Source organism: Lissotriton vulgaris, chromosome 9 (assembly GCF_964263255.1).
Source record: "Lissotriton vulgaris chromosome 9, aLisVul1.2, whole genome shotgun sequence".
NCBI classification, from domain to species: Eukaryota; Metazoa; Chordata; class Amphibia; order Caudata; family Salamandridae; genus Lissotriton; species Lissotriton vulgaris.
This window is the reverse complement of record NC_141697.1, coordinates 1,228,808,696-1,228,829,610: the sequence shown is the minus strand read 5'-3', so window position 1 is coordinate 1,228,829,610 and position 20,915 is coordinate 1,228,808,696. Positions and strand designations below refer to the sequence as shown.

The window sequence follows — 20,915 nt, the reverse complement described above, 5'->3', positions numbered from 1 at the left end:
CTGGGCGGCATCTACCACAGACCACAGCATCCTTTGTCTCCCTAAGACTAACTGAATGCTGTCGGTGAACGTTTCTCTTCCCCCTTCCTTACTAATAACTAATGGAGGATAACAAAAAAAAATATAGTACTTTCTTATGCAAATAGCGTATCAAGCACTTGCTGCCCACAGTCCTCACCAGATCCACACGTATCAATATTCTGCTATCGCACCATCCTGTCAAACGTATTATTATCTAGAGATGTTTTTTATCCCTTCCGTGAACTGGGAGAAGCACTACCTTGCATGCGGCATAGCGCTCAAATTGCTCTACTACTAGAGGAGTACAACCCAGACGCCCTCTTCCTGACTGAGACATGGCTCACGTCTCATTCAGAGCCTGACATTGTCTCAGCCCTTCCCCCCGGTTTTTTAATCCACAGATTAGACCGGACTAAGGGGAGAGGGGGAGGCCTGGCTATCATCTTAAAAGACAAATACCGCTGCCACACCTCTACCGAAGCTATTCCCGAGTGCGAGAGCCTAGCATTCAGACTAGACCTCACTGCGAACAGCTCTTTCCCTGGTACTTTGATCTACCGACCCCCAGAACCAGCCAAGCTGTTCCACAGATCTCTCCCTGATATCATAGCCAACCGAATCCTAACCTCTGCCAACCACACAGTACTGGGAGATCTTAATTTCCATTTTAACTCCCCAACAGATCTCATCGCAAGAGAACTTTTAGACGACCTTGCAGCCCTACAATTGACCCAGCTGGTCACAGCCCCTACCCATGAAAAGGGCAATCTCCTTGACCCAATATTCAGCAACTGCACTGAATTAACGGTGGGCCAACCCATCCGCCTTCCATGGTCAGACCACTTTCTAATTCCGTTTACCTGGATCACCGGTAAGTCCCCCTTACCCACCCCTCAACCCATAACCAAGCGAAACTGGAAAAAACTCTCTCTCGAGCCATGGACTACTAATCTAGAACGCTCATGCCCACCATCCTGCCCAGATCCCTTTCAAGCAAATAAAAACTACGAAGATTGGATCCGGGACTCACTGGATACAATTCTCCCATTACGGAAATCTGTACCCAAGAGGTCGCACAGAACCGCCCCCTGGTTCTCAGATTCCTTGAGAGACCTAAAACGCCTCTGCAGAAAAAAAGAGAGAGCTTGGCGACTTGATTTTCTCCCTGACAAGAAATCCCAATACAAAGAAGCAATCAAGGCCTACAGAAATGGGGTCAGGGCAGCCCAAGCCACTTACTTTGCAGACAAAATTATGGCAGCCGACTCAAAACCAAAGGAAATTTTCCAGCTAGTACAAAAATGCATCAAAGTAAATACCGCCCCCCCTTTGACAAAAACGCTAGAACAGTGTAATGAGCTAGCAGACTTTTTCCATAACAAAGTCTCCAAGATATACTCCTCCTTCCCGACAGTACCAAATAAGTCAGGGACTCCCAATCATATTCTCCCGAGCACCCCCTCCCTCCCAGACCACCCTACTCTGGAACGCTTCCCCCCACTAGACCTAGACACCCTCAACCAGCTGGCTCGTCAAGTTAAATCAGGCTCCCCCTGCGACCCTGCCCCACCGGAAATACTGCTCCAGGCAAGTCAAACTATCCTTCCCGTGGTGCTGGAGCTACTTAACTCCTCCATCACATCATGCATTGTACCCACGAGTTGGAAGAGAGCCATGGTTCGGGCTTTATTAAAAAAAAACACTCTCAACCCAGAAGACCACTCCAGTTACCGGCCAATCTCACTACTCCCCTGGACAAGTAAGGTGCTGGAGAAGCACATAAATACCCAACTAGTGCAATTCCTGGAGACTAACTCGCTTCTGGACCCAACCCAGACAGGATTCAGGCCCAAGCACGGCACTGAAACCGCCCTGCTTGCGACCACCGAAGAGTCACGAAAAATACTAGATCAGGGAGGATCAGTGGCAGTGATCCTCCTTGATCTAAGTGCCGCCTTTGACACGGTCAGCTACACCACCCTGCTGAACCGCTTATGTAACATCGGTATCACTGGCGATGCTCTAAGGTGGTTCGAGTCATTCCTGAACAACAGATCATTCCAGATCTTTGACGGGGACACAGTATCAGCCAGAAAATCCCTGAACTGTGGGGTACCGCAGGGCTCCTCATTGAGCCCTGTACTGTTTAATGTATATATGAAACCTCTGGCTGGGATTGTCGAACCATACGGTATAAAAATTGTATCGTATGCGGACGACACCCAGCTAGTGGTTTCACTGGCTCAAGAGGGTGCCAGACATACTTCAGAAGGCCTGTTGAAATGCCTAGAGGATGTCAAGGAGTGGATGACAGACTCCTCCTTAAAGCTCAACGGAGACAAAACTGAGCTCATGCTCCTGGGCCCAGCATCACCAGCGTCCTTCTCCTCCCTATGGCCTCCATGCCTGGGCACCCCCCCCACTCCCAAGGAAAGCGTAAAGAGCCTGGGAGTCTGGCTCGACAAAAAACTCTCTTTCTCCACCCAGGCCACCAAACTATCCGCCACATGTTTTGGCCTACTCAGGACATTAAGAAAAGTCCTCCCGCTCCTACCTATGGAAGCCAAACAAGTGGCAGTACAGGGCCTGATTCAGTCCCGGCTGAACTCGAACAATGCCCTGTATGTTGGAGCCCCAAGTTTACCCTACGCAAGCTACAGGTGGTGCAGAACTGCGCAGCCCGCACCCTGCTACAAATTCCACGGACTCAGTCAGCAAAACCTGCACTGAATAGCCTACACTGGCTTCCAGTCCGACAGAGAGTGGCATTCAAGGCGTTATGTATTGCCCACCGGGCCTTCTGGAAGTCTGGTCCAGCTATCATCGCACAGCTAGTCACCCAATACCACCCAAAGAGAAACCTTCGATCCACGGAGGCCTTCCTGGCCGCGGTACCCAGAGTGAAAAGAGCTAGGTCCGGAGGAAGGATGTTCTCCCTAAACGCCTCTAAGATGTGGAACTCACTTCCTTTGCATCTTCGAACTAATCCAAACCTACTCTCCTTCCGCAAACAATTGAAAACCTACCTGTTTGCCAAATCCATTGAATCATAAACCTTCCGTCACTCCCAGTTCTGTCTTCACACTTCAGCGCTTGGACGCCCATTGGGCAGCAACCGCGCTATATAAATAACAATACAATACAATACAATGCATGAAAATAAGTCCCTTTAAACCCTTTGCTACTTATACAGGCTCGCAAAGCACTTACTTGTTTTACTAACTGTTGTTGTAAAGCAAAAAGGTAACTCATTCTAGTATTGGAATTACTGCTTACAAGTGTGGAAGTTAATACTGAGACGTAGGATGATTTTTTGCATGTCTGCCAGACACTCGTTCTTCCCTGCATGCGCACACAATGCAACAATACAATTTAGTTTTGCAAATTGTTCAGAAATGTACCAGAAGGTAAAGAAACAGCCCATATTATTTTTACAAAGAAAAATAGACAAAAGTCCACTTTATACCCCATGACATAAAAGCCTTAGTGTGCATAGCTTGTCCAAATCCACGCCACCTAATTCAGCCCTGCCAAGTACCACGCATCTGGCTTTAGACTAACGCATTTCAGTTTGGTGATCTGCATCACCGCAGTGAAATGCAAAATCACACATAACAGGCATCGCACCTCCTCGGGTACCAGAGCTGCTAATGAATGCCGGTGTAGAATTATTTCCATATGGCTGCCGTCTGTTTTCTGGTGGTTCCCCTGTATCCTAAACACGATGTGGTAAATTTTGTTATGTAGTACAGCTGCCTGAGCTACCATGTCAGCCGCTTTGAGTGCAACATCTGCAAGGACTGGTTCCTGATGGGAGCTAGGGGCTTGAGAAGGGCACACGAGCTCTGGAGTGGGTAGATTGTGACCCGGGATGACCTCCACCTCCCTGTGGTGAGCGATGTGCAAAAACGTCCGGTTTACATGGAGGAGCCGGGATCTAAGATTCCAACAAGATGACACCACAGCGCTGAAGTGCCCAATTTCATTGCTGTTTTGTTGTTGGGGCAATGGAAATAATGATGAGTAAGTATTAAAGGAATAACATGCAGGAGTCTGTTTCCAGGCTGATTCCTACTTGTTTTCTTCAAATCTTTCACATGGCAGTAATAGCTACTTTCCGCAGCAGATGTACCGGAATGAAAACCAAAAACGTTAATTGTAAAGGTCCCGTGACTCCTGTGACCTAGGTGTATTGGGAACTCTTACCAGTGTCAGAGCATTGATTTCTTCAGATGCAAGATAGATATACAGCTGCACTGATTAAGGGTGTTACATTGAGTAATTGCTAAATGCGTGACAATAGTTTCCGAAAGTGTTACTGTACCCAGGTTACACTGTATTGATACTAACCCTGGGCAATGAACTAATTTGTTAACTACGCATTCCATTAAAAACACGGATTTCAGGCATAACCTCAGTACCTCCACGTAGCGGAGGCAGCTACTCAACTGCACCCACAAATGCTTTGATAAAGCAACTGTACATGCTAAAAAGCATATAACCAATTCACAAAACTAAACTTTGAAAATGAAAAATACCAGGCAATGAGAGAGGTGACGATTTTGGGGTCCTCTCTAACCTAGGGCGAGGACCAAGCAGATACCTTGAACTCAAAGAGCATATCATGCTGAATGATTCAGTGGTGGTCCCATCCTCTTAGGACCCCTCAAGCACAGTTATGGGCAAAATTAGAATCCCAAACAAAGGCCCTGCAAAGCATTATGGGACAAGATTAGCAGTAGGCAGTGAATATTATAGTATCCAATATCAAAATAATTCTACAAAGAGCTGCAGTTCAACTAGTCGTTACTAGGTTTCCCTCACGAGTCAAATGCAAAAGCATTGAAATTATTACATCCCCCGGGAAAGAGGGGGCTGGTCACTACCGGATTTAAAGCTCTATTACTGGGCAGCAGCATTGCAAGGTATGGTGGGCTTGATTAGAGGTGCTGAGGTGGATGGCTGGGACAAGATTGGCTTGCTCGCTATCTATGGTTTGGTTTTGGGTACAAATGCTGAAAATGTATTTCTGAGATTCACGGAGGAAAGTTACTTCAAAAGAACACGATTTAAGACAGTAATGGCTGCACATAATATATGGAAAGGGTTTGTCAAAAAGGTGGGAATTGGGAAGTATAATGCATATACCAGATTAAAAAATAACCCTTCCTTACCCAGTGAGGTTTTCTCAGGAGCTGTCTTTCAAGAATGGGAGAGGCGGGGGATAAGAAAGTTTGGAGATATGTTGGGCGGTTATGGTATATTACAATTTACAGAATTGCAAAATAGGCATACCTTGGATACAAAACATTTCTTTAAATACCTTCAAATAAGAAGCTGTATATTGAATAAACAAGGGGGCACATTGGGGTTCGAAAGAAATATAGTGATGGACCTTATAGAAGGTGGCTTTGATTGCACTATCAAGAGGTTTTATCTAGAATTGACAAAATTAAAGAAAGATGATCTAGAGAAATGGATAGATAAGTGGTCTATTGGTTTAGATATAGGCAGGGATATCTTTACTGAGTCATTAGAAATGGGGAGTAAAATGCTGTGTTCATCGTCCCTTCAGGCCCAACACTATAAGATATTATACCATCTATACTATACACCCGCGAAGATTGCCCAGTGGGGGGGGGGAACATCTGGCACTACTTGTTTTAGATGTGGCAGCACAGAGGCTGATCTGATACATATTTTTTCGGTTTGTCCCCATCTGGACAAGACGAAACAGGACATTGTGAATTTTTTCCAGAATGCACTGTCAACAACAATAGAGTTAACCCCAGTTATTATGTTATTGGGGGTTAGTGTTGACGGGCAGCCAAGCTGTAAAATTTTTATATTTGTAGCAATGGCGATCCTGAGATTGTTAGTGGCTTCTGCTTGGCTTGATCCTAACCCTCCATCATACCATCAATGGTTAGGTAAAGTATTATCAATACAAAAACTGGAAACAGCCATATATGCTAGGAAGGGAAAAAGGGGTAAGAAACTGGGTATGCAAATTTGGGGTCCTCTTATCCGATGGAAGTTAGGTACTGATTGTTAAAAGATGAAGAACTTGTCTAGTTGAATATTGGAGTATGTATGTATGATTTTATGTTCTATTGTTTTGTATATCATTGTGCCCTGCTCATGTTACAAAGAAAATGGGGGAAAAATGTTTTCATTAAAAAAAATTTTTTAAAAATTAAAAAAAAAAAAAAATTATTACATCAAGCTGCAGTTCAACTAGTTGTTGCTAGGTGTCTCTCAAGTCAAATTGCTGCTCACTGCTTGCTAAATTTTCATTTTCACTTCTGTGGAATGACTACATGCATTTTAGCATGTAAAGACAGAGATACTGTTATTTTACCAAAAAGTACATGAGGTTTCTGTTTTATTAATTGGGAGTCCGACAGAGCGAAGTTGCGGAATTCACTGAGTTTTGGTTCAACTTCATGGAATCCCACGTACTAGTACTCCGTCAACTACGCCCACCCTTAATTGATACTTCGCAATACACTCTTCTAACGCAAAGGCATAATCTCCCCTCCCCTTACTGCTATGAATTCTCAGAGGGTTAGCGCCTCCAGTCATCTCTCATAGTTCCACCTGTTACAGTGGTCAGTCACCTCGCAGCCATTCAATGCCTGTTAGCCCCCCGCGGTCCTTAATGCTCCTCTTTTGACTAGAGTCCATCGAGAGGCATGCTCTAACAGTCTACTATATTGCCTCATCCAGCCTCTCAAGTTTGGGCCTCTGCCTGCTGGTCGCAGGCCCGAGAGGCCCAATTTAGACACACACAGAAGAGGCCTCAGGTCCCCCTCCATCCAGCAGGTGTTGTATTAATGCACCTACAGACCTTGCTCCGCAGACGAGTTGATTGCACCGAGGGTCTAGGTGCCTACCGTGGCGCTGGGAGCTGTGGCCTAACTCTAGTCTGGGAGCATCAGAGGCACCACAGCAGACACTGCTTCAGGCTCGGATCTCCCCTTCTCACACTCCTGGCTAAATGGACAAAACACTTCAGCCCAGGGCAGTCTAGACCACATAGTTCTAAACCATGTTAGATCTCAGTTGCACACTACCTCAGACAGAAGATCACTGAGGAGGCACTAGAGGGAGGGTCATTGGTTTTTACTGTGATTTTAGCATCCCAGGGCCCAATTCAAAAAAGTAATTTGAGACAAAATCCTAACTTTAAGACTTTCAGTATTCACAGAAGGCATTTAGGAGAACTAAAGTTAGTATTTTGTCTCAGTCAATCTTTAAGTTTTGGTCTTAAGTTAAGTGTCTGGGGTCAAATGCAACAGGATAAGGGGCCATATGTATCAAGCAAAATTGCGATCGCAAACGCCGAAATTCGCAGAATTTCGGCGTTTGCAAATCTGCATGCAAAATAAGGAATCGCAAAATTTGTGATTCCTTATTTTACGATTTCATTTAATGAATCGCAAATGTTGCGATTACTTAAATGCAGTGTAAGAAGCACCAAAAAAGTGCAATTTGGCCTCAAGGAATCGCAAATTACCACCAACTTCAAGTTTGTGGTAATTTGCAATTTCTTTGAAAAATGCATTTTTTTGCATTTTCCAAAGTGAAAAGTGAAGCACATACATGCATGCCCTTAGGGCATGTATGTGCGCCACATGTGCACCCATGATTATTTCAGGGGTGCAACAGGGTGTCCTTTTGACACCCTTGCACCCTTGAAATTGCATTCTCAGTTTGCCATTCTCTAATTGCTAATCGCAAATTGAGAATGTCTTCCCATTTATTCCAATTGGCATCTAGGCCCATAGGAATGCATGAGGAGGTATTCCTTAATTGTGAATCGCAATTTGAGATTCGCAATTAAGGACTATGTAGGATTCGCAAAATGTATTGCAAATTCTAAATACATAGCATTTTGCGATTCTCAAATAGCGATTCGCAAAAAATCGCTATTTGAGAATCGCAAAAGAGGATTTTGATATATATGGCCCAAGGTCAGAAGCAGGGGCTCCACTTGGAGATCCTAGGAACTATGCCACTCCCCCCCCATCAACTGCTCATACATGAATGGGCTTTGATTATGAGTTTGTCAGAGTAGTATATAGCAATATAGCACAACGTTTGTGCCTAAATATTAAAAACATTGTAATCAATATTTGTACATTTTAATAAAACACATTATAAAGCAATGAACAAACTGTTGACGCAGCGTTTCGGTATTAAGGTGGTTCTTCAGGACAATAGTTCAATATTAAAAATGCAGATAAACAGTATAGGAATACAAAAAAGACTACATTAGACACCATTTACATTCCTTTTATTACATGTTTCACAAGTTAATGTTTAGCAACTCCGAAGTATATCCTTTTTCCCCAGTTTGCAGTGCTGCCATTATCTGGTGGGTTTGCCATATTGTTTTATCTAAAATTAATAACATTATTTCTGCTGAAGAAAGGATTAGTTTTTCATACGTTTAAACTATTGCAATTGGATACAATGTACCTTAAAATATGGAACTGTAGCCTTTTTAGTTGGCTATCAGAGGGGATTAATCTCCCAACGGATCTTCTCTACTTAAATTCTGGGGACACTATAGTATATTTTAGAAAGGCGGACATGGTGTTAGAGTCCAGGCTAGAAATCATTAGATTTTTCTCTAACCAATTTGGTTAATCTATTAGGGCATCACACACCTGTTTTGGTTTGGCTTTCTATCCTTTCCTGTACCTTGGCACTCTTCGTATTATTCGAAGCTGTACAGAAGACATTTGTGGAATATTAAATCAAAAAGTTCATCCTATTTGTACGTTGGATGCTAATATAAAGCATAAAATTGTATTAACCCGCCTGTTGGTTTATCACAATATCTTGGGTCGGATGATTAAAAACAAATTTCAGTGTCTTGGTCGCACTATTATGTAAAGAGAAATAAAACTAAAACTACCACAGCTTAAGGTTAGGTTTCATTACAAGCAAGCCCTCCAATCTACTTTTTATTCAGTGAGTACTTGTTTCTTCTCACCTTTTTGATGATTTTGGCAACAACAAATCCTCTGAGTTTATCAGATTGTCGCACCCATATCAATCCGTCTAAAATGCACTCACTTTTTGTGAAGGTCACATTTAAAAATATTAAGCCATTGCTCACCAGTGTGGTATCTAATCACTCAATCATGGTGTTTTGGTCCAAATCTATGGCTCTGTTTCTGCTATACTCTACAAATACCAATCCTGCCGACAACACAGGCACCCTTACACCATAGTGCAAGGGTGCATAAATTGGAGCAACGCTGCTGAAATGGCGCCATTGCAGAGGCAAAGGACAGAATGCACTGTATTGCATAAATATGGTGCATTCCAGCTTTTTCACGTTGGTGTAGGGTCGTGCAGCAAGCAGCCTTGCTCCGCTGCCCAAAGCCAAATCCCAATCAATGAGGGCCTAAAATTTTGGTGACCGGCCACCAAATTTTAGAATTTTTTAGTTTTTGTTTTCAAAAACAAACTTCCAAAGTGAGAATTTGTTTCTGAAAAACATAACATTAATGACCCCACAATGTGGGAGTTTTTCATACAGGGTGTGGGGGTGATTATTGTTTTTTTTCTTACTGCCAGGCTTTTGCTCAAAGTGACAGACAGGAAAAAAAGGCCTTACACTAGTGACACTCAAAGTACGGCATGCGGCCCTACTGACCTTTACATGAAACACATTTTTAAATACTGCAAGTACATATTTAAAGGTTAATTTGAGTTAAGGATAAAAGTAACTTGTCCTTAATTTTAGGTAGACTATCATATTAAAAGACAGCAAACATGTAAAAATACGATAGTCTGCTTAAAATTAAAATTCCTCATATATGTGACAATGAAGAAAAAGGAGGGAAATTGAAAAGAGAAAAAAAATTCCCAAGGTTACACAATTTGGTCAAGTGGAGAAGCTAGGATACATCCAAGGTTTTCTAGGTTCATAGTGTGCAATTGAGTTCACTAAATAGATATGCTTTGCTTCCCCTACACTGACTTTACACCCCCCGCTGGCATCAGTGCGGCCCTCAGTCACACCAAACACCAAACGTTACGCCCCCCGGGAAAATGTTTGTGAGTACCCATGCCTTACACCTCTCATCCTAAATAGGGCGGATGGCATATTGTCCTTCCTCTGATGGCCTTTACTATGTTTCATCTTGAGCCTGTTGACCAGCTTCTTCCCTGCCCTGTTTCCTTTTTAGTAAACTGTTTATCTGAGTCTATTTATCATTAATTCCACCCTGATCATTCATTGACGCTTCAGCTGTCATCTGATTTCTAGTGAGTTTCTTAATATCTTGTCATTTATTTTGGATCTCCATGTCTGGATATGATCACGGGTAGGTTGCACTCAAAGGTAGGGTGCACTCAAGGGTAGGTTGCAGTCAAGGGTAGGTTGCAGTCAAGGGTAGGTTGCAGTCAAGGGTAGGTTGCACTCAAGGGTAGAGTGCACTCAAGGGTAGGTTGCACTCAAGGGTAGAGTGCACTCAAGAGTAGGTTGCACTCAAGGGTAGTTTGCACTTAAGGGTAGGTTGCAGTCAAGGGTAGGTTGCACTCAAGGGTAGAGTGCACTCAAGAGTAGGTTGCACTCAAGAGTAGGTTGCACTCAAGGGTAGGTTGCACTCAAGGGTAGGTTGCACTCAAGGGTAGGTTGCACTCAAGGGTAGGTTGCACTCAAGGGTAGGGAGTACGATTCAGGTAATTACCAGGCTAAGAAACTACTCATAGGTTCTACAACTGAAAATGAGAGATCAGGACAGAACCCGGTTGGATAGTTAGGCGGCCTCTACCATCCGGTAAATGCTCAGGTGTTCTCAATTTTTTCCTTAGACTCCTCTACCAGGAGCTTATTGAGATTTGCAGTAGATCCCTAGTGGAGGTTACAACTCCCAAAATTTGGAAATAAGTGGCAATTTTGCACTTGTTAAAAATGTCAAACGCCAATCCTTTGCTTATGGAGAACTAGCAACCTATGGTCCATCTGCCCTTGTCTATATAGGTTCTGGAGAAAGCGGTACATAGAATACTCAATTCTCAGCCTTTCTTAAGCAGGATAGGAGTTTTGATGAGGCCCAGTCTGGCTTTTGTTTGGCCATGGTACTGACCCAACCTTACTCTCTTGGCCTGAATGACCATAGACTCCTAGCCAACCACGGCCATTCCTCTGCCTTGGTGTCACTGGATTTGTCAGCAGCCTTCGACATGTCTGCCGCACACAGATAACAGAGAAGTTGATGGAGACTGGCATGGAGGGCAATGCATTTGCCTGTCTATGATCATGTGTATCGGAGAGGGCTCAGGCTGTGAAGTTGAGGTCCTTTCAATAAGAATTCATGAAAGTGTTTAATTGTGTTCTCCACAGCTCTGTATTAAGCCCAACACTTGGTAATCGGTACCTTTGCCTACACTAATTCACTCTTTTGGATTGAGGTTCACTTGCTTTGCTCACTGTACTCAATTGTTAATTTCTGTGGAACATAAACAGAAAAACTTTGCACCAATGTTCAAGGAGTTTATTAGCTTCCAGGACCAATGTGAACTGCATTAAAACAATGTTCATTGTGTTTGAGGCATTTAATTGGATGGGCTCTCAATATCTGCAGGACGAGTTCCTTGAGTAGATCCTCACCCATTGCTTGAGATACGTTGAAGCTCTCCTTGTACTAGTTTCTAAGGTTTGCTGGACCCGCATGTAGGACAAGCCTTTTTCTGTTGCTGCTGCAAAGTTATGGAACTCCTTGCTTTCTTACCTTGGGATGCCTGACTACCTGTCTGCATTTCTAAAAGCTTTGCAGACCTGTCTGTTTCCCAATTTTGCAATCTTCTGTTTGCTATTGTGTCAGTTCTTGCACACTGTCTCAGTATTAGAGCACTTTACAAATCTATATTACATTACATCACATTACATTACATTGCTTGAGCCTCTCAGGGTGATTAGAGCAGCCTTCATAGTAATGATGCACACATTGTGTAGAATATCAGATGTTCAACCTCTTTCTGAGGCCGATTCTACTGTGATGAGTGAAACACTTCAAGGAATAGTTTGTAGGTTTTCTTGATGATGCTCCATTTTGTACACCTGACCTACATGTAATTTTGGTCAGTTAAGATAATACATCTGTCTGTCTCCTTTTTTACCCTTCATACAGATGCTTCATGGACTCAACTCTGCATAGTTATGAATCTTCCAATCCGAGAGATCAGAAATTTGAATTCCATGTATTCAAATTTGGAGATTCTCCAGAGGTCTATCTCCATTGCGATGTCATCGTTTGCCACAATGACTCTTCTCCCAACCACTGCACTCAAGGATGCTCTGGAGAGAGGCATAAGAGGGACAGCAGTGGGTCAGGAAGCCATCCCCAGTCAGCAAGACTTTCACAGGGACCCATTGTTTTTAACCATGGTGAGTCCAGCAGCAGGGTATGGTGGGATCACATGTCAGAACTGGTGACAAGTAAGAACAGTTACTCAAGTACTTATGGGTGACAAAAGGTATTCATAGCACTGGAGGGGGTGATAATATGTTTATAGTAAGTGGGTGACTCTATACAATGTCTTGCTTCATATTTCTTATTATAGGCATGTTCTGCCATCAGACACACATGTAACAAGAACATCATTCATTTATTTGCTAATAACTTCTTAATAAAGACTAGTGACATCACCATGCCCCAATCATTACAGCCTGAGGATGCTGGAACACAATGGTCATGTAGTATGGGAGTTTGTTTAATAAAACAAAAAAACAATGGCCCTGAAACTCCGTGCGTAATCAAATAATCTCCCAGCATGTCAGGACCCAAATATGGTTGGGCGAGTGACAGAGCAACCTGGTAGCCTTGTGGCCAACATGCAACCAGGTCAATGGGTTCCACTGCCAGAACCAGTTTAGTCTCTGTCAAGTGAGGAGGGGGAACTGAGAAGCCCTGCTGTTCCCTCACTTCTAAATGTGATAGAGGAACCATGGGATTGATAATGCTGCAGCATTGCCAATTTAGCTTTGTATATGTTCACCCTCCCATCATGTTTGTGGGTCTCTACTTTTCTTGATATCCCCCAAACCTGAGGACACATATTCTCTTGTTTGTGCAGTTTGACAGGAAGCTAATATTCTATTGCTCTACCCTGTTAAACATCCGGTCACATTATTTTTCAAAGAATTCTACGGTTGTTGGTGCCTTCTTCTTTGGGTTGTCCACCTTCTTACTCGGGTCTGCAATTGATCAGATACTTTAGACTGGAAAGTTTCCAGCTCCGCCAAGCAGCGTTGTTCTCACTGAGCCCCAGGAACCAAGCTGCACCTGATTAAAGAGTCCCAGCTAGAATTAAACTGGTCTTGCATCGCTCGGTTCTGGTTCAGGGAGGACCTGACCTGGCAGGTTGGGCTGGACTGTTCCTACTGTAGCAGGGTCAAGACTGATTTGCATAAGGCTGGGTCTAATATAAGGTGGCATAATGGGTAAAAAAATATGGACTGGGATGTGGCCAGAGTAATTACCAGTGGCTGAGATTGATTCAAGCATTCCACGCATTGTTATGTTATGTTATGTTACACTCTTTTATATAGCGCTCGAATCACCGGGGGGCATCTCGGCACTTTTCTCAGAGTAACCCGACGGGTGGACAGCACAGGGGTGGAGAGACTTAGAACAAGAATGCATTCCACCCATAATAGTTTTATTCCTGCAGATTCACCAAAGGCACACTCCTGAGTCTGCCTGTGGATCCAAGTGTTACTGGGACCCTTATTTCTGTGGTTCTGTTCACTTGTTGAAAGCTGTATGGGGCCCAGGACCACTTGTGGTCCAACATATGGGGCATATTATCAAGGAGATGCGATAATTAGCGCTATTTACTTTATCGCTGGATTACATCACCGTGTTAGCGACGTATTATCAATGTTTTGCTAACAGGCAATGTAATTCCAGCGATAGAGGCCGATTATCAGGAATAGCGTGTGAAATCCAGCGATGATTTCACAGCGCTAAGGAGAAGTTTGCAGATAGGGGAGTGTGGCCCTAACCTGGCAATCCACCTCCCATTATCAGTATGCCTAAGTCAACTTAAAAGCAGGCGTTACATTCTTGCCATAACCGCGGTTAGCACAGTTATTTTTATCGCTTCGTAGATGTGCTGCATGGCATGTAAATATTGCGAAGCCGTGTTAGCGAGGATTCCCACGTTGTTCTGCTCAGGAACGCCTACTTTGCATGTCATTAGTGATATTGATCGCTGACATGCAAAGTCACAAGGAAACACACGGTAGCACTTGTTAGTGTGTCCTTGTGAATAGGCTGATGAAAAAATTGCCGCTTTTTTGGCGCTATGTGCGATTTTTCCCTTGATAATATGCCCCATAGTTCATTGCAAATCAGTGTAATTTACTTCTGTGAGGTTCTCCAACCTCTTTCAGTGTTCCAATGTTGTGTTTTCTCTTGCATTCATTGGTTAAGATGGTGGTTTACCTAGGACGCCACAGGTGAGAACCTCACGTCATGCCCCCCTCCCTTTAATAATTACTCAGCTCCTCAGGATGGGGTTCCGAGGCCTAATAAGGATGGAGAACGGATGCACACCTCATCCCCTTTTTTTATTACATGCGGCCCAGGATTTGGGTCCCGGGGTCCAAAAAGCCTTAGGGAGGAGGGTGTGCATGCACCCTCTCCATTTTTATACAATTTAACAGGGAAGGAGGACAGCATGCCTCCCTCGGCAGGACCAGGGATACCCATCCCCCGGGGTTCAAATCTTAAGGGAAGGGGGCCGTGCAGCCCTCTTCCCCTTTTCAATGAAAAATTGCCAGAGTGATGGGGTACCAGGTACCCGGGACAAATGAAGACTCAGAAGCAGGGAGCTATTCGGCCCCCCTACCCTTGTTAATTATATTTGGCCCTAGAGCATGGGATTCCAGAGGCCTAATAAGGTTCGGGGAGGGGGCTTAGCTATGGTAATAAAATATTACCATAGTTAGGTTATTATCTCTGTGACAACATTACCATTTTGAACTCAAACAACCACAGAAATTCACCAGTTGTAGTTAGCAAAGCTAAAATTAACTGGCATCCCCAACATGCTCTGCTTATGACCTCATGTATTAGATCACTTATGACATGTTCTACGACATCATTGATGACATCATCCAAAGAGTGTGTTTGCTTTATAACTTACATAGTGGTAGGCAACTACCATAATATTTCCTATCTAATTGTGTACAGCCTGTGTCCCGCTAATTGGTGTAAGTGTATACAAAACGCATATGCTCCTAATGCATCATAGGTGTTTAGAGGCATTGAACACGTTTTAAATCTTTGTATTGATGAATAACTCTATGTGCAGGCAACTGCATGTTCCGTACACGTTTTCTGGTACTGCAGAAAAAGTTTCCAACAGGGCAAAGATTCCAAGTTCTACTTACTAAGGTGCTTATTTATGAGCCCTTAAGTCACTTTTGCGCTGCCGGTGCGACACTTTTTGTGACGCACGAGCGGTGTAAAAAATGCACCATGTTGTGCCATATTTACAAAGTGACGCATCTATTTGTAAACCCCTGCACCACATTATACCTGCGCCAGGTATAATGTATGCAGGGGGGCAATCCGACGCAAGAAAGGGTCGTAGAAATGACGCAGTGAAATCTATAAGATGTCACTGCTCCACTACTAGGACACAAAAGCGTCAATACCTTACGTCTGCCTCACAGCAGGCGTAAGACGGACGCAGGCACATTTAACATGGGAGTTGCCCATATGTAATGACCCATTGCTGGGGTTGCGTCACTTTTGTAACACACTCCAGCAATGCGTCATTTTTGCGCCTACAGATACGTCAGAAATACTAACGTACCTGTAACTCCTTGTGACATGATGCGTCAAACTGTAAATATGACACACCATTGGTGTCGCAAGGATGGTGCAATGAAAAGTGACACATCGCTGTTTTCTCGCAGCGATGCGTCACTTTTCATAAATGAGGGCCCAGGTATTGTAAGCAGCCTTGAGTTATTGGGCAGAATCGTCTCAGCATGACAATTTCTACATAACACAGAAGACTGCCTACAGCAGGTACTAACCTATGTACATGTGCTTGTTTTGCTTCAGAAAATGGGTTGCCTGTAAACATTTCATCGCAGTATGGAGGCTGTAAGTAGTATGATCTTTAGCTCCCTGAGACCTTGTTTTTTTTAAGTGAATAGTCTTTTTTTGGCAGGTAATGCATGGAGCATCCACTGTTCTTAGTAGATACTTTCTAATACTCTGTGGTGTATTTCCCATGAGAGTTGGTACAGAGTAAACTGTCTCCATATTATAAATACTGTTTGCAGTACCCACTTTTCTATCAATTTAATTTCTCACTGTAGGCTCAATGACTGCGACGGGTTTGATACAGGTAAAAACTGTTCATAGTAGGGCATTAGTTATATAAAAGGCCTTGAGTACTTAGAGAAACTCATGTTTCTCTGAAGGGAAACATCCTTTACCACGCAACTTTTACCACGCAGTGCTTTTACAACGCAGGTTTTAGAACGAAAACCATTACAACGCATTGCACTGGGGGGCGCTCTAGGATAAGTGATAGTTTAATTTACTATCCAACACCTTCCCTACTATCCACGGGGACTTGAGTTGGAATAGTAAATTAAACTATTCACTATCCAGCACCCCTTAACGCTATGCGTTGTAACGACTTGCGTTGTAAAAGTTGCATCATAATGGCATGCGTGGTAAAAGCATGCGTTGTAACAACGTACATCCTTCTCTGAACAGTTGTATACATATTGAAAACCGTTTGTTAAGAGGATTTCTCATAAATGTATGGTTGTTTGTTAATGTCAACTAGGCTTCCTGTGAAGTGCATGTGATAAGGTCAATGTTACACATAACACAGGCTTGCTACACCTAAGGGAGTTGTATCAGTATTGGTATTAATAATGCTTCATATTATTCTGAGCTATTTTGTACTTACTTTCAAGCCTCTAATGACATACTAGTTAATAGAGTAATGTGCACAAAGGAAGCTTGGAAGATGTCATGAGTTATATCATCGGTATTGTCATCAATTATGTCATTTGAGATGTCATCAATGATGTCATATTATGTCATAGAACATGTCAAGAGTGATGTAATATGTGAGGTCAAAAGCAGTGCATGGCAGGGGAGCAATTTGCACTTAGCCCTGCTAACTATAACTGGTGCATTTCTGTGTTTTTTTTAGTTCAAAAACGTTATTGTTGTCACTGACATACTCACCTAACTATAATGTTACTTTAAACTTCTTTTTTTCCAACAAATATAAAAAAGGTTTTTGCTAAATCCTTCAACTTCCCAACCTTTAAGAAGGTTGCAAAGTTTAAATTAAAAAGTGGAAAAATCCTATGAAAACACTTTTCATTTGAAAATCCTCTTTCAAAGACAATTTATTAGAAAAAACATATTTTCTCCAACTATTGTCAAGAAATGTCATGCTTGAGTGTAATGCTTTCAGGCAAACGTAGCTTCGCCCACTCTAGCTATTGCATCTCTTACAAAGGCACCTTCCAGGGTGAGTATCAACTGTGTGCATGGGTGGAGGTGGTGATGCTCTATTATCTCACTGCTTCCATTGATTTTTTATAAATCGTGTAAGTCATCTCTAATCCAACTCATTCCCCTATGCTTTCATACTCATTATACAATCATTTATATTTCACTCCCTAATAAACGGACACTTGGTATGTTTCAGGCGCGCATTTTTCTAAAGGTAAATGATAATTTCCCTCCTTTCTTATCTCAGGTGGGGCTTTTAAAGAAAAATATTGGCGAAACAGAACAAATCAAAGCCCTCATTCCAATTTGATTTCATGGATGCTTCTTTGGCAAACATGTTTCTTAAACTCCATGACCATCTATTTTTGGTTGTTTCTACAGATCTACTTATTAATATAACATTACGTTCCATGTTTCAGGAATGATCCTCAAGCAGGAAAGATATCAAGAAGAACAGAAGCTTTCTACGAACTCAGCCCTCATTGGCGGGATCTGTGGCATTTGCATTCTGGCCGCTTTGGCATTGATTGTGCAGAGAAGATATTATAGAACACAAAGCCAGGGGTACAGGATCCTACAGGGTGAAGAAGAGTGACTCCTGAAACCTCCAAGGATCCAACTGTAGGGTGTACTTTAGGAAGAAACAGAGCTGATGAGACTCAAGGGAGCAAAGTCCTCGAATCACCGCTTAGATATATCAGTTGTATGACTGGTAGACATTAAAGTTTGCATGCATATTTTTACTCAACAAAGCATCCGTCTTAGCATGATTTCATGGATCTCGAAACTATTAAAAATGTAAAGAGCACTAATAACAAGTGAATATTTAATTGCTATAAATTTGTTGTCTAATATATGTTTTATAATATATTTTGTAGAGTATGCATATGATTATGTTTTAACCTGCTTTGAAATTTTAATTGGATAGACAACCATCTGATAATTTAATTGGAATTTATCTGAAAAACCTGTTTGAAAATATTAACTGTACCTAAACATCTAATCCAGTTGTTTGCTCACATCCCATTTTCTATTTGCGCTTTGTTCTCTCATCTTAACTCGGAAACTGGTGTTAGGGAAGAATGTGTTTGACAAATTTCTTTATCCACTAATCCAAGCGAGATTTCATAATTTTCACTGTCAGAGTTTCACATTTCTTATATATCACATTTAACACACTTATTTACAGTTAGTACTCTTAGCGAAGAGACATTACAAGACAATTTGATGAATAAGAAGCTCCACAAACAAAAGATATCATTTGCTAGAATAACGTGAAGAAAAGCTCCCTATCAATTTGATATCCTTTCCTCCTTAAGGCTATAAAAACTGGTAAAATAGCAAAAGAAATCCTTACCCACGTGATTAAAATTCTTCTGGAAGGTAAAAAATAAAGCAAATGCCTGCTATAAATGCGATAGCACATGACTCTTTACCACACCACTGGACAGGTTAAAAGAATAACTCGGAAACTGGTGTTAGGGAAGAATGTGCTTGACAAATTTCTTTATTCACTAATCCAAGTGGGATTTCATAATTTTCACTGTCAGAGTTTCACATTTCTTATATATCACATTTAACACACTTATTTACAGTTAGTACTCTTAGCGAAGAGACATTACAAGACAATTTGATGAATAAGAAGCTCCACAAACAAAAGATATAATTTGCTAAAATAACGTGAAGAAAAACTCCCTATCAATGTGATATCCTTTTCTCCTTAAGGCTATAAAAACTGGTAAAATAGCAAAAGAAATCCTTACCCACGTGATTAAAATTCTTCTGAAAGGTAAAAAATAAAGCAAATGCCTGCTCTAAAGGCGATAGCACATGACTCTTTACCAAACCACAGGACAGGTTAAAAGAATAGCACTGATATTACCCAGACCATTATTCCATCAAATTGCAATCAGCTGTGGATTTATCAAGTTTAACAGAAATGAAGCACAGAATTCAACACCATTTTGACTTGGTGAGTGAGGCACACAAGATCAGGTACAACATGCGGTGACAGACAGAAAAATGACTGACATTATGGCAAAGATTGATGACTCGAAAGAAAATGGATCAATTCACTCCTGGTGCAAGAATACAAAATATTTTATGCAGAAGTGCCTTATATCTGGGAATAGTTAGAAAATCACTTTATGTGTAGGATACCAGAAACCAGGACCTAAGGGAAAGTTGTTATTTTCTTAGCGAGATTAAATCTTGCCTAAATATGTTAATACATGCAAGCACGGTCATGCACAAAGGTTTTTTGCATGCATCATCACATTAAAGTCAGACTTGAGAGTGAGCAGCACAAGATTACAGTAATGCAGGCCATTATTATGTGTACTGAGAGTGAACAGCACAAGCCGGCAGTACCACACACTGTTACGAGGAGTCAAGAGAGTGGTTCTATGTCAGAATACCGTATACAAAAATATGGTTTGACATAAGTAATGTATTTCACATATCATGTTGAAATAAATATCATCCCATTGGGTGCAGATTTTCTATCATTAACATTATTAATAACTCTAATGAGGTGATATTTTTGTAGAAGATATTTAGGACGCAATATTGATGCCAGGGCGATATTGTATTAGAAATAATCTGGTACTCCCTTTGCAGCAAGCAGCACAAGTCTGCTCTACCACAAGCATCTTGTAGGTCTGGCAGTAGTGAGCAGCACACATTAAACTACAGTGACACAGGCTGTTAGTAATGCCCAGAAATGAGAAAAGAGCAGATATAATTAACTACAATGGCCAACCAAAATAGCTGATATTCGTAAAACTGGATTATCTGTTTCTATAAAAGTGCCACTGTTAATAAGGAATACACTAGTACATAGACCAGCAACATAGCGGAAGGACTACTGAGGCATATACATCCAGTGACATAGAAGAAAGACTACAATGGTGCTTGCAGTCTTTGTGAGGAGCACGCTCACAATGAAAACAAACCAGCCAATCCACCTAGGGAATGAAGAAGTCACTAGCTCGTCCAGAAAAGAATGAAAAAGACAGAAGTGTTCTTTCTAAAGTTAAACTTTTTTATGTGATATTTCTTTGGAATATGTTTTTCAAAATAACACATCTTATGTAGAGCATTTACTAAACTAATATTTATCTCATTTGTCAAGTATGTTTTGATCTATAGTTAGTTAAGAACGTGAGCAGCTGCACTCAAGCTCTTAATCAGCCTACCTTCAGTGTGCTATTCGGCATACAAAATACGTTTTATCAGTTTGATGGTGGCTGATGTGGGAAGGAATATAATCTATGAATATTGATCAGGTTTTAATTCAATTGGTTGAGGCAGTGTTGGACTTGGCCCTTTTACCTGAAATGCTTTCGCTTTTCGCTCCCCTAA

At 42.0% G+C, this 20,915-nt stretch overlaps 1 protein-coding gene across 2 annotated transcripts in view; it reads left to right on the top strand.

Moving 5' to 3' along the window:
• Positions 1 to 20,054, top strand: part of LOC147693118 (CUB and zona pellucida-like domain-containing protein 1) — a 67,985-nt gene extending 47,931 nt beyond the window's left edge. For both annotated transcript variants that reach the window (XM_086939367.1, XM_086939366.1), the window contains exons 4-5: positions 12,177 to 12,433; positions 17,972 to 20,054. In XM_086939367.1, the coding sequence (XP_086795493.1) occupies positions 12,177 to 12,433; positions 17,972 to 18,147 (433 nt within the window). In that variant the 3' untranslated portion in view covers positions 18,148 to 20,054. The remainder of the gene's footprint in view (positions 1 to 12,176; positions 12,434 to 17,971) is intronic.
• Positions 20,055 to 20,915: the final 861 nt, after the last annotated feature.